This window comes from Aptenodytes patagonicus, chromosome Z (assembly GCF_965638725.1).
Source record: "Aptenodytes patagonicus chromosome Z, bAptPat1.pri.cur, whole genome shotgun sequence".
NCBI lineage: Eukaryota > Metazoa > Chordata > Aves > Sphenisciformes > Spheniscidae > Aptenodytes > Aptenodytes patagonicus.
The window spans coordinates 57368151-57381355 of NC_134982.1; the positions used below are offsets into that span (position 1 = coordinate 57368151).

The 13205-nt window shown below is 39.0% G+C and overlaps 1 protein-coding gene across 2 annotated transcripts in view; it reads right to left on the reverse strand.

Moving 5' to 3' along the window:
• The window catches only part of LOC143172501 (protein Hook homolog 3), a 94326-nt gene that overhangs the window by 66704 nt on the left and 14417 nt on the right, over positions 1-13205 (reverse strand). For both annotated transcript variants that reach the window (XM_076362040.1, XM_076362041.1), the window contains exons 2-3: positions 11881-11966; positions 4303-4375 (exon numbers count right to left, since the gene is read on the reverse strand). In XM_076362040.1, the coding sequence (XP_076218155.1) occupies positions 4303-4375; positions 11881-11966 (159 nt within the window). The remainder of the gene's footprint in view (positions 1-4302; positions 4376-11880; positions 11967-13205) is intronic.

The following is a 13205-nucleotide window of genomic DNA, read 5'->3' on the forward strand; positions in this document are numbered from 1 at the left end:
CATCCTTCCCACCACAAACATTGAGTTTCTGCTTTAAACTGCATTCTGTGGGAGCCTGTCTCTTCACTGATTATAAATGGAGCCTAAAGGGAGACTGTACCACTAGCTTTGGGGGTTGTCCCCCTCCAACCTGTCTTCTGCAAAAAGAAATTCCAAAAAGAACAGATACAGACACTTCCTTGAGTTAAATGACAAGAAAAAAAAATTAAATGTGGCTCTGAACACAGAGAGCATTCCCACATTAAACTTATATTTGGAGACATTGTTGACTTAGGAATTAAGGGTATATCGAAACAGAATTAAATATATCAGTTGCTAATTATCTTTTTGACAGAAATGAAAGCTGGCTTACAGTACGCCTATAATCTCTGCTTCTTGCTTGCAGAAAAACATTCACATGACAGGCTTCCACCCTTACCAGAAAAAAAAAACCTAAAAGGCTGCTCGTGAATATGTGTTCCCTTCTCTTGCAAAGGAACAAGACAGTAGCAGAAAGATGATATTGTGCACTGAAAACTAGCTTCCATTACTCCACCAGTCAAACGAGCTTGTACTGTAGAAGAATTCAGAGCAAACATAACTGTACTACTGCAGGGAGTCAAAATCAATTCTCAAAAAATCAGGTTTGTTTACTTAGATTACAGCACTAAGTAGTCTGTGCTCTAATTTAATTGGTTATTCCATTTTGCAGTGTTGTATCAAACACAAGGCATTCAAACTGTACTAGTTGCAGAAAGTCTAGTGGCTCCTATTGTTTGAATGTGCTATTCAGTAATGGAACAAACACAGCTTGCTCGTATAAACATCAATAAAATTGTACTTTAAACCAATGCTGTAGTCTGAATGCCAAAGCGATAAATCCAGAGGAAAAAGTCAGAAATGAAGCTGAACAATGTACTTCCTTCCTTTCCCAAGCTAGGTACAACCACACTGAATGGAAGGGGGAAAAAACCAAAAAGGGTGTCAGTTTTCTCCCATCCCTCAGACAGTCAACAACTTATTCTGTAATTGCCAAAATTGACATGTGTGTATCAAAGAATTTACTGTTTAAATTTCTGTTCTGTTACTGGTATTCCTGTATGACTTGACATTGAACTATTCTTGTTTCTTGATTAGGAAATTTCATTCCCGCAAAACTTTGGCAACAGAATTATTTTCTATTCTGTTTTCCATTTTCAATAAAGGCCGTTTTATCTTCAAAACATCTTCTTCTTCAGCATGAAATACTAGTGTGTACCCAGTTTAAACTCTGGCTATATAAAGTGTTCAGTTGTACATCAGGAAAGAGATATGTCTTTGCTTTTTTTGTTTTTTAACCACAACATAAAACTGCAGTTAAGGCAGCAGAGCAGTGAGATGTAGGCTTTTTGTTGCCCAAGGGAAAACATAAACTGCTATGTATGCTGATGTATTCTATGCCCCAGAAATTTTAACCCCAAAGAAGTAACAACATGTTTCTCTACTAAACACAGTAGACAAAGATCTGGTCAGCTGTAATACCCAGAATGCTTGCTGAATGCTTCCTACTTTGCAAGTCCCCCACGTCTAACATTTCCCTTTTTCTATGCTGTGCATTGCTCAATCTCTCAAGTCAGACAACCTGCCCTGAAACCAAGAATATAACAACATCCCTGTGAATTTACACATTTGTTTTAAACTGGTACAGCAACAGGAAAAATAGTCTTAATAAGACCGCATTTTTGCAGTTATCAGGAAGTGAACTGATGAATAAAAAAAAAAAAAATGAAAGCTGAGCCATATATTCTTGTTTATTCCCCATACAGAACAGCATCCAATTCAAAGTTAACAATTGCATGATTTTCTGAGTATCTCTTTCAATAGTGGTTAGGAGGGCTGTATCAGGCCTACACTAACCTATATCAGGCCCTCCTAACCACTGTTCCACAAAGTAGAACTACCTGCACATTACATTTTGGTTTGGTTTTTTAACTTATTTCCCCTACTAGACTGGCTCCTTTACGCAGTTCATGATACCGAGACCTTGTACAAGTGGTGACTATTACACCATATGATATCAGAGGCAAAGAGCAACCATGTTTAGCAACAAGAATATAATTCAGCTCATTATCATGACTTGTGAGGTAGTAAGATAACCCAATTACCATTTCTCATGGTGCTTCTTAAAATATGAAGGGAAATCTATATAATCAAGTCATGTAGAAGTATGTTGCCTACATTTTAAATCTAGTGACGAATAGAAGTGCACAGATTGAAAGTGTTCCTACAAGCCAGACTATAAATGATGGATTGACTGATAGACATTTGAACAACTAGATTACTAACAGTGTTTACTCACATATAAAGAAGAACAGTTGCCAAAGTATAGGATTACTTTCCTGTTTACAAAATAAGAGTTAATATATCACATTTGTGCCTTTTAGTACTCTTCATGAAAAGGGAAGTGGTACATAAAAATGTATACAAAAAGCTGGAGTATACATCTCTTTTAAACAAAAAAATAATCAGTCTTTAGTTCTCATTTACATGGATATATGAAAAACAGGAAGGAATGACATCAGCAAGAAACTGAAATTTGACCTGATGTTTTTCCAACCTCAATCATATAAAGAAGTTACTAGATTGTGCAGATTCTTTTTTTTTATTCACACTTGCTAAGCCTTAGTATCTGCCAATTTGGTGGAAGACATAAAAAAATTTATTCCTCAAGCTCCATGAGTTACAGAAGCTGCTGCTCCGCTTTCAATCAGCTGAAATGCTATTATAACAAACAGTTCTTGTTTTGTTGTTCTCCAAATTTAACAGCCAAGACTTAGCGATAGGACGAGAGGAAATGGCCTCAAGTTGCGCCAGGGAAGGTTTAGACGGGACGTGGGGAAAAATTTCTTTACTGAAAGAGTGGTTAAACATTGGAACAGGCTGCCCAGGGAAGTGGTTGAGTCACCATCCCTGGAAGTATTTAAAAGACATGTAGATGAGGCGCTTAGGGACATGGTTTAGTGGGCATGGTGGTGTTGGGTTGACGGTTGGACTCGATGATCTTAGAGGTCTTTTCCAACCTTAATGATTCTATGATTCTATGACTTCAATATTCCTTAGAAAAAAGCCACAGAAATATTTGAGAGAAAAATAAAACCTTGTATCCAGATGTTCACTTGCAACTCCATATGCTTCTTTGAAAAGTTCATTTAAATTAACTGCTCTACAAGCAGCAGAACTAACAAAGCTTTTTTAGGAATCATGTCTTTTATTCACCAGCCAGTCAATGTATTCTCCTCAGTGTACCCACATTTTTGCTGGCAGCCCTGGTAGACAAAACATTCTAAAGCAGCCCAGACTTGCACACAGCTGGCCAGGCAGCAGAGACCACGCTGACAGGTCTGCTGGCCAAGTCACAACATATACAGCAACAGTATTCTCCATCCTTGTCCCAGGCAGCGCTTATCTTTGTGTCCCTTCTATTCAGCCAGTGATGTTGACGAGCCTGTAAGTACTAGAGCATTTCACAGTTGTAGCCCTTTCCCAGGTGCTCAGAAGGGTTTTTGGTGGTTTTATAGGAAACATGAACTAACAGACAAACCATCACTATTTTGTGACCCCAAGCAGTCAGGCTGGAAATGGCAACTTAGAAAGGCACATATATCATTCTCTCAACAAAACTGGTCAGAAACTACACTAATATCTGCATGTAAAACTATGTTCTTCAGGTTTTATAAACCAAAATGCTCCTCAGCCGTAGCACTGTAAATTCTACTGCCTTAAGGTTTGCAGAGAAAGTACCAGAATACCAAGTGATACAAATGACCCAGCAAATAGACCGTGGTTAAAAAACATGCTGAGTACAAACAACACAGAAAAAACACTACTTCCTCTCCTAAAGCTCAGTAGTTGTGCAGAGCTGACAAAGTAAAAGGAAACAACACTTTGCTATTTTTATTTAAATAAATTGCTTATTATTGTGCTATTTTTATGCAGCTGCTTCTCAGAGCTCTTTTTTTTTTAATGCTACTTTCACACTTTGCATTTAAAAAAATCTTTCATTCAACATTTGAAAAACAAAGAGAGGTAATTGATGCATAAAATTTACTTTAATATTTTCCTTTTAAATTATTGAAACCTATTTACAAACTAAAAATGTCTTTTCTTTGCTAAACTGTGCAGGACTACAACAACATAAAAAACAAGTAAGTGTAATTAAAATGGTCTAAAATTCAAAACGCTGTACTATAAAGCAAGGTCTTAATCTAGAAATATGCTACTATTTAGATACAGTATTGTATTAAGAACTGAAATACAGATTCACAGACAAAGTCAGTCAAATACCTTTAGCCTCCAATTATCTCCTACTTCTGTTTTGATCCTGTTCAGCCAATTTTCATCAAAGTAAGATGGATCTCTGAAACACAAAAAATGTAGAGTATTCATTAAAAACACGTTACAGAAACTGTGAGGATACCTTAGTGATTAAGCCCCTATCTCAGGCTGAGGTTACTTAAATGACTACCTCTGTACCCAACACATGGCCTGCATATAGTAGTTCAGAATCCTGTTACTACTCACTTTTCCAAGACCTTGCACCCTGTTGACAGCATGGCTTCATTTGTGTGCCGTGAGTAGCCAATACTTTTGAGAAAGCTGCTGTATTTGGAATGCATTTTGCCAGTTTCTCCCTCTGTAAATTCTTCTTCCTCTAATTCATCAGCCAGTGCTGGAGCAGTATTTGCTTGCATTGCTTGAAAGTGTTACAAAATATGTTTCCACATATTACGGATCCCTACTGCTATACACTGCTTACAACTATTCAACTTCAAGATGGGAAGCTTGAGACCAAACAACCGTATGTTGACTTCATACTGTGAGAAGAGTTAAAAAGTATCACTGAAGTTAAGTATTTACTACTGAGAACACACTTTACTATTATTTCATCTACCAAACACTATCAGTTTTTGCAAATCTCTTTTCACAGTAACCCTAGACAAACCTTTTTGTGAACACCCTTCCTTAAAAGTTTTTCTGTCTTCTGCACTTTTGATGAGGCAATCAAGATAAAGAACAGAACACCTACTGCTTGTAGAGTATAATTCTATTTCTATAAACTTCTTCCCTCTCTTCCTTTTTCTTGCAAGCACCTTCCATAAGTTGCTTCTTCAAGACAACTCCCAAGACTCTTTTGCCCCCAAATTCCAAGATCATCTAAAAGGCTAACATTTTCTACTGTTCACTTAAATCAAATTTTCCTTATATCATACAGAATTTTGAAAATGCTATGATCAGAACTAAGGAGAGAGAATGCACTACAAATAATTGGTTTTAAAGGAGTAGGTCAACATAATATAAGGAAAGGCTCATATTTCATCCAGCATATGAAGTTAATATAGTCAGGGGAAAAAAGAAACACCTTTCTTTTTTTGTAAGCATAAGGCTCTTAAGAGTCAGTGTGGTAGGCCAGGTCAGAGTTTCACGGGAAATATTCTAATTTCTGGACTTACACTGCTGCATTTGCCACCTAGTACTATTAGATTTACTGCTGTATCCTTTACAGATAGAATGGTTCTGGACTGAGCTCTTTTTTTAACGGCAAGATGCCATGAGATCTTTTGGCAAAAGCTCAAGAAAACTATGAATGTGTCTGGAGATTCAAATGACATCTGTATCATATATGATGTAAACCAGCAATTACATCAGTACTAATATTAGGGCACAGACTCTGTAGCCACACTTTGTACCTGATGCACAGTATCTCCTATACTCCATCTTCCCCACAATGTCTTCTTCACAATGCATCAAGGTCTGCAAGTAGCCCATGATACAATACACAGCAATGGAGAGAGATCACAAACAGCAATGTTTCTCTACTGACACATTCCAATCGCTATTTTTACACATTCTTTTACAGATTCTGGTGAAGATTATGGCATATTTCCTCTCCTCTGCATGACATCTGCAAACATATAGCTGGAAGAACAGCTTTAATTACTAGTTAAGTTGATGACTCCAAATTACTCCCATTCAAAAACAGTGCAGTTCTAGCACAAATGACAGAATCTTAAACTATGAAACAGAAAAAGCAATGTCTTAACCAGAGTTTCATGTGGTTTTGAAATAGACGTTTTCAAATAGCTTTCAAATGGCCTCTCTGCCCTCAGAAGATAGGTAGACCTAAGAATGAAATTGATTCGAATACATACAAGATCTACTAGAGATGAAGGCGGCTCACATTCAGCTTTTACATGAAACCAATGGCTCTCCTTGCAGAAAGTCTTGATTTGCCTAACTTCCACTCAACCACAACAAAATCATCTGCACAGTAACGAGGAAAAAAAAAAAAAGAGAGTTCAAGCCCCATGTAGTCCCACTTGATTCCATTTAAGGTGTGGAGTCCAAAAAGCACCCTAGTATCTTTCAGACAGGTCTTCTGGGAATTGCCAAGTAAGCTTTGCTTACAACATACTCACAACTATGAAGTGTTTATGCAGCTGAGTGAGAAAGCAGATATGCCTAATTACCTGTGCTTCACCAGCAAAAAAGACCAACAGGACTTTCTAAAGGACTGTATCTTATCATTTTAAGGATTGCACTTGGTCACTAACATCTTCAGCTGCTTCAAGGCTGCAGTGCCATGAATATGCCAATTCTTAACTTACCATTTTCATTGTAGATAATGACTCTAAGAAGCAACATGGGTAAGCATAAACAACTGCCCACAAGCAGAATTATATTTGGACTGACTGGATGGCTAATATTGCATACCCAATTTTCAACAATAAGGGCATCAGCTGAGGAAGAGTAACACGATTTCAGGGTCAGATCCAACTCATTCCACTCTGGAAGTCTGTACTTCAATAGCAACTAAGCAGCTTTTCTTAGTGACTACTGCAATAAAAGTAACGCATGGACCAGCAACTGGCCTTCACTGTCTTGATGGAAGTCTTGGGCTACCTACATCTTTATATATGTCATCAGACATATATAAGGAACATCCCTGAGAATTAAATCTAAACTCAGTGTGGTAGTCCTCTCCCACAGATCCCATTCATTTTTTCTTTTTAAGTATACAAACCTCATGGAAGTATCCAAGGGTCCAGCAGCTGATAAGCAATCCACTCTAAATCATCAACATGTAACAGTGGTCAGAACAGTACCAACAATTCTCTTTACAGCACCTCCATGCAGATTACACAATAATTAGTAGCATATTGCAAAAACACTTTGCCAGGAATACAACAAGCAGAAAAGCAACAGGTTGGGTATCAACACCAAGCAAATCTAGAACGATCATCCTTTCCTCATCCATAAATTACCTCAGAATCATTCCTAGTGTACCGTTATAATTTCATTTCTGTCCTCGAAAGTCCAGTTAAGGTTCAGAATTAATACCAACAGCAATGCTTTCTCTCTCTATCAAACTAATGGAAATCGAATCTGAAAAAAAAATTTCCATCAGAATTTCTACAAATACATTTTAAAAGGGGTGTCCAGACATTGGGTCATTCACAGCCCTTGCTGCGAATAAGTCTCCCTCTTATCATGATTCAATCATATTCAGAGTTCTTTAACTCCCTTAGTCCATGTCATTTTGAAAGATGCTGTCATTTCTCACAGCGTTTGAAAAAGCATCACCTAAGCAAATATGAAAATGTGTGGTTGAGAACTGAGCAGCTGTGATTACAAAACCTACCAGCTCATTTTGAAGAGGTACTGCACTAAACAAGGGCAGCAGAGAACTGAATGGAGCATCATCATTACCATGAGATGACTTGTTTGAACCAAGCATTTTGAATTCAGTAAGCTCCTGAGCCTAGATCCAAACTTGGACAATCTCTTGCACTGGGTAACCTTCCAGGTTTATAAAGGTATTTCTGTATCAGTTGATTGCTGCCTAGTATCTGAATAGTACTGCAGATAACTGGGACTTTTCTTCAGAGCACAAGATACTTATGCAGTTCTTAATGCTGTATCACTTCATGTGATGTTGTTTTCAGCAGTGCTCATTTATACCATCTCCATCTTATTCTGTATGCAAATTTTCCTTTATTTAAGCAATCATCTCTCCACATCATACATGCCAAGAGACAGAAATATTCTTCTGAAGAAAACCAACCCACAGAGCATGTAGTATAACTCATGATTATTACTCATTTTAACAGTGGTACAGTAAGCTGCTTTAAGAAATGTCTGTTTACAAAAATTTCCCTCCCCCAGCGATATACAAAAGCAAGGTTTTTGTGTTCTGCATGTGTCAAAACATACACAGCACGCTGCAATGTATAATATAAGAAATGAATAATTCATTAAGTGGGGCACAATGCACAGATGACAAATGAAAATATATACCATCTCTTACATTTACCAAGGCCGGTATGACAGACAAAGAAAGAATTAAAACAAGAGGGACACCTGGTACTAAACAGTCTCCAGAGTGGGATGAAAGGATGGTAGCACAAAACAGGGAATCATGCTGTTCTAGGGATACCAATGGACAGTGAAAACACAAGTAACATCAGTGAAGGCTACAAAAAAACGTGAAGAAAAAGAGGATGTAATTCGGAAGCAAGCTATGGTACTTCTATCTGCTCTAAACAGCATAAGCTACATGATTTTAGGCAGACAGTCTACTCATAGACAGTTCAAATATTTTCTTTTTCTTCCAATCTTTACTCCTAGAGTACAGCACTCTGTAAAATAATCAACACTGATTGTGTACAGGCATCTTATCTTACTGTATTTCATACCAATTCTAGTCAGAGGGACCAGTAACCTACACATCTGAACAGAAACGAACAGTGAATCTTACAGAATAATACAAAAAATTACACAAAAAAAGATAAGCTAAAGCACAGGCTGAATTTCTTCCTCCGAGATAACATAGTTAGCACTGGAGAATTCCATTCAATGGTACTTTAACCTGAAATTCAAAGATAATGGTTTTATGATAAAAAGAAAGTGTGTTTTATGGATTTACCAACACCTGTTTATTAACAACTGAATCTGTAAGTCAAATGCTCATGCTTGAATTCGTGGCATTGTTGAAAGACTGCCAAAGCTTGTCCAGCCCTCAGATTATTACTCCTTCTGCTCTCCCACCTGGGCACCAGCTATACAGCTAGGGAGACCTGGAAAGTACCAAGTGTGATTATGTGGCTCTGGAAGCTATGGTCAAGGCCCAAGTGGTGTTCTCCCCAGTCACACCAGTTAGCAGGAAGGGCTTGAGAGGCAGACAGATCCCGCAGGTCAACAACCAGCTGTGAACTGGTGTTGGCAGCAGGGTCTTGGTTTCTATGACCACAGAACCCTCTCTGAGAATCAAGGACTGCTTGGAACAGATGGAACCCACCTGACTATGGTGGGCAGAAGCATCTTTGCCAACAGGCTGGCCAACCTGGTAAGAACAGTTTTAAACAAGGAACAATAGAGAAGAGAAAATACAACCAAACATCAAGCAACAAAGTAGTGGACTCTGTTGGCAAGCAAAGCGTGTGGGACAACATGAACAAGAGATACCTCATAGTCAACAAAACAGGGCTGAAGTGGGGTCACCCCAAGCATATGCACAAAAAGAAGGAAAGGCCTACGGAAAAACATTACAGGGAAAGCTCTCATTCTTGGGAATCAACAAGACTGGATGCACATGTGAAGTGCCTGTGCGCTAATGCATGGAGAACAAACAGGAGGAAACAGAGCTCTGTGTGTAGTTACAAGGCCACAGTCTCATTGGGATCATGAAGACATGGTAGGATGGCTCCCATGACAAGGTTGCTGCCATGAATGAATACTGGCTCTTTAGGAAGAACAAGCTGAGAGGGCAGTGACAGGGAGATGCCCTTCATGTGAGAGAGCTGCCTTGGGATGGATGATGAGCCAGCTGAGAGATTATGGATCAGGATGACTAGGCAGACGAACATAGGTGGCATTGTTATAGGTGCCCGCTACAGACCACCTGATCAGGATAACATCATCATGGACAAACTGATGAAGCATGGCCTGGGTAAGTGGATAGTGACATGGGTTGAAAAGTGGCTGAACTGCAAGCTCAAAGGGTTACGAGCAGCAGCATGAAGTCCAGCTGGAGGCCAATCCACTAGCCGCATACCCAAGGGGTCAATACTATTAAATGTCCTTAACAGTGACCTAGATGATGGAACAGAGTGGAAGTTTTCAGGTAATACAAAACTGGAAGGAGTGTTTGATACACCTGATAGTTATGCTGCTATTTGGAAGGACCTTGACAGGCTGGAGAAATGGGCTGACAAGAACCTTATGCCTTTCAGTAAACGTAAGGGCAAACCCCATGCACCAGTATATGCTGGGGGCCAACTGGTTGGAAAGCAGCTTTGCAGAGACGCAGCTTGGTAGAAACCAAGCTGAACACATTCCAGCAATGTGTCCTTGTAGCAAAGAAGGCCAACCACATCCTGGGCTGCACTGGGAATAGCACTGCCAGCAGGCCAAAGGAGGTACTACTCAGCTCTGGTGAGACCACATCTGAAGTGCTGCCTCCTGGGCTCCCCAATATGAAAGAGACCTGGACATACAAGGAAGCTCAGCAAAGGGCAATTAAGATGATTAACAGACTGGAGCATCTGTCATACAAGGTGAGACTGAGCAAGCTGTGTTTGTTTAGCCTTAAGAAGAGAAGGCTCAGTGGGATCTTATCAATCCTGTGTATAAATACCTGATAGCTCCTTCTTCTTTATACCCTCACATAATCTTCTCAGTGGTGTTCAGTGAACAGACAAGAGGCACAGGGCACAAATCGAAAGACAAGTACTTCCATCTGGACATAAAGAAAAAAATGCCCCCTTCTTTTTTGGTTTTTTTTTTGTTTGTTTGTTTGTTTGTTTTTTAAACTGTGAGGGCAATTGAATATTGCAACAGGTAGCCCAGAGGTGCTGTGAAGTCTCCATCCTTCCATATACTCAAAATCTGACTGGACACAATCCTGGGGCAACTTGCTACAGCAGACTCTGCTTTGAGCAGGTGAGTTGGATTAAACACTCCAGAGGTGCCTTCCAACCTCAACTATTCTACAATTCTTTGATGCAAACCAGAACAACTCTACAAGAAAGCTGTTCATATCTATTCTGTACCTGTCCAGTCTTCATTCTAAACGAATTACATAGAAAACATTTTATTCTGCATTTACACTCAATATAGTACCCTCTTCATGTTAAAAGGAATAAAGCATATCTTTTTTTAAAAAAATAGGTCTGCAAGAAGTGGCATACTTAATTTGGACTGCTGACTTTGGTAAATGTTGCTTAAGTTTCTAATGAATGATAAAAAGTTGTGTTTCTGTGGAAATAGGTAATTCTGCATATAGCTACATTTCAGACGCATACCTGTAGTCCCCAGAAACACCCTAGATGTTGAACTAATGCATTTTATCCTATTTGATCTTAAAGTTCAAAAGAACAAAAACATTATCTAGTGTAACAGCTATTATTCCTTCACTTACTTTCAAGAATGTAGTATCTTTGCAAACAACTAAATTGTCAGCTCCATTCAGTTTATCACAGAAGTTTTATTGCATGAAACTAATTCTAACTTTACTGATATACTGACTGTCGTTTCAAACAATGACCTTGCACTGGTTCCAACTTTTTAAAAAGTTTGAATTTGTAAGCTTAGTTTTAATCCAACTTGCTTTCCAGTAAGCTCACACTTGCATAAATACCTCCTTAAAACAAAACTTTTTTTTTTTGCATTTAAGATAATTATCTGAAAACTATAGAGATAAAACCATATTAGTCATGTTCCAGATTAAAGTACTGTCTAAGCATAGGAAAAGCCACATCTTTATGGAATACCAGCCAAGCTTGAAATAAAATACACTTAAATACAGAAAAATGTACAGATAATAGAACTGTGTGTATTTAATTCGTTAAATAAACGATTTCTTACATTTTTTGAAGAACCTGGGCCATCACAACCCCATTCGTTAAATCTTCCACGGTCTGGCATGGTGCCTCAACATTAAACGTCTGGATCTGTGGGAGAAAGGAAAAGGTTATCTTCTTTTACTTCAATATCAAGAGATTTTCAAAAGTAAAAAAAAAAATGCTACCAAACAGTAAATAGAACAGAGGAAGCCCCACACATTTAGTGTACATGTTAGGAATTATGAAGCTTTAGATTTATAGGTAATTCTGCATATAGCTACATTCCCTCACTACAAGAAGGACGTTGAGGTGCTGGAGCGTGTCCAGAGAAGGGCAACGAGGCTGGTGAGGGGTCTGGAGAACAAGTCTGATGAGGAGCGGCTGAGGGAACTGGGGTTGTTCAGCCTGGAGAAAAGGAGGCTGAGGGGAGACCTCATCGCTCTCTACAACTCCCTGAAAGGAGGTTGTAGCGAGGTGGGTGTTGGTCTTTTCTCCGAAGTAACAAGCGATAGGACGAGAGGAAATGGCCTCAAGTTGCGCCAGGGAAGGTTTAGATTGGATGTAAGGAAAAATTTCTTTACTGAAAGAGTGGTTAAACATTGGAACAGGCTGCCCAGGGAAGTGGTGGAGTCCCCATCCCTGGAGGTATTTAAAAGACATGTAGATGAGGCGCTTAGGGACATGGTTTAGTGGGCATGGTGGTGTTGGGTTGACGGTTGGACTCGATGATCTTAGAGGTCTTTTCCAACCTCAATGATTCTATGATTCTATGATTTCAGATGCACACCTGTAGCCCCCAGAAACTACTGCCAGGGCTTAGCATCTTTGTTTTCGCAAACTTGTAAACTTTGCTACAAATAACAGCAGTACATTCTCCAAAAGGCAAATTTTCCACAGCATTTTCTAATTTGGAAAGTCACTGGGCCTTCTGTTCTTCCATTCAAGTACTTCTGGAGCGTATATTCAAGCACACTGCCAATGAACATAAGAAACTCAGCATTTAGGAGTAACACTGATCACGCAAAACTCTCATAGGCTCCCCACAACCAGAAGATCAAACGTAGAGGGACATACATACTCCAAACTTAACTATTCCCTACTATCAGATGGAAGAGGAGAGCACAATGCTGCTAAATCCTAACAGGTCTATGCACTACTAGTATTCTGAATATTTCAGGGTGGTTTATTAACACAGTGACAGACAGTAAGGCCCATATAATGGCAAGCCTCTGGTCTTCAGATGGAAGCTAAGATTCAAAAAAGCTGCTCTTCTGAAGGGGAATGGCAAAGACCATAGGACTGAGCTGTTTGATGACAGAATTACTTATGACTAAGGATGAGTTAGTC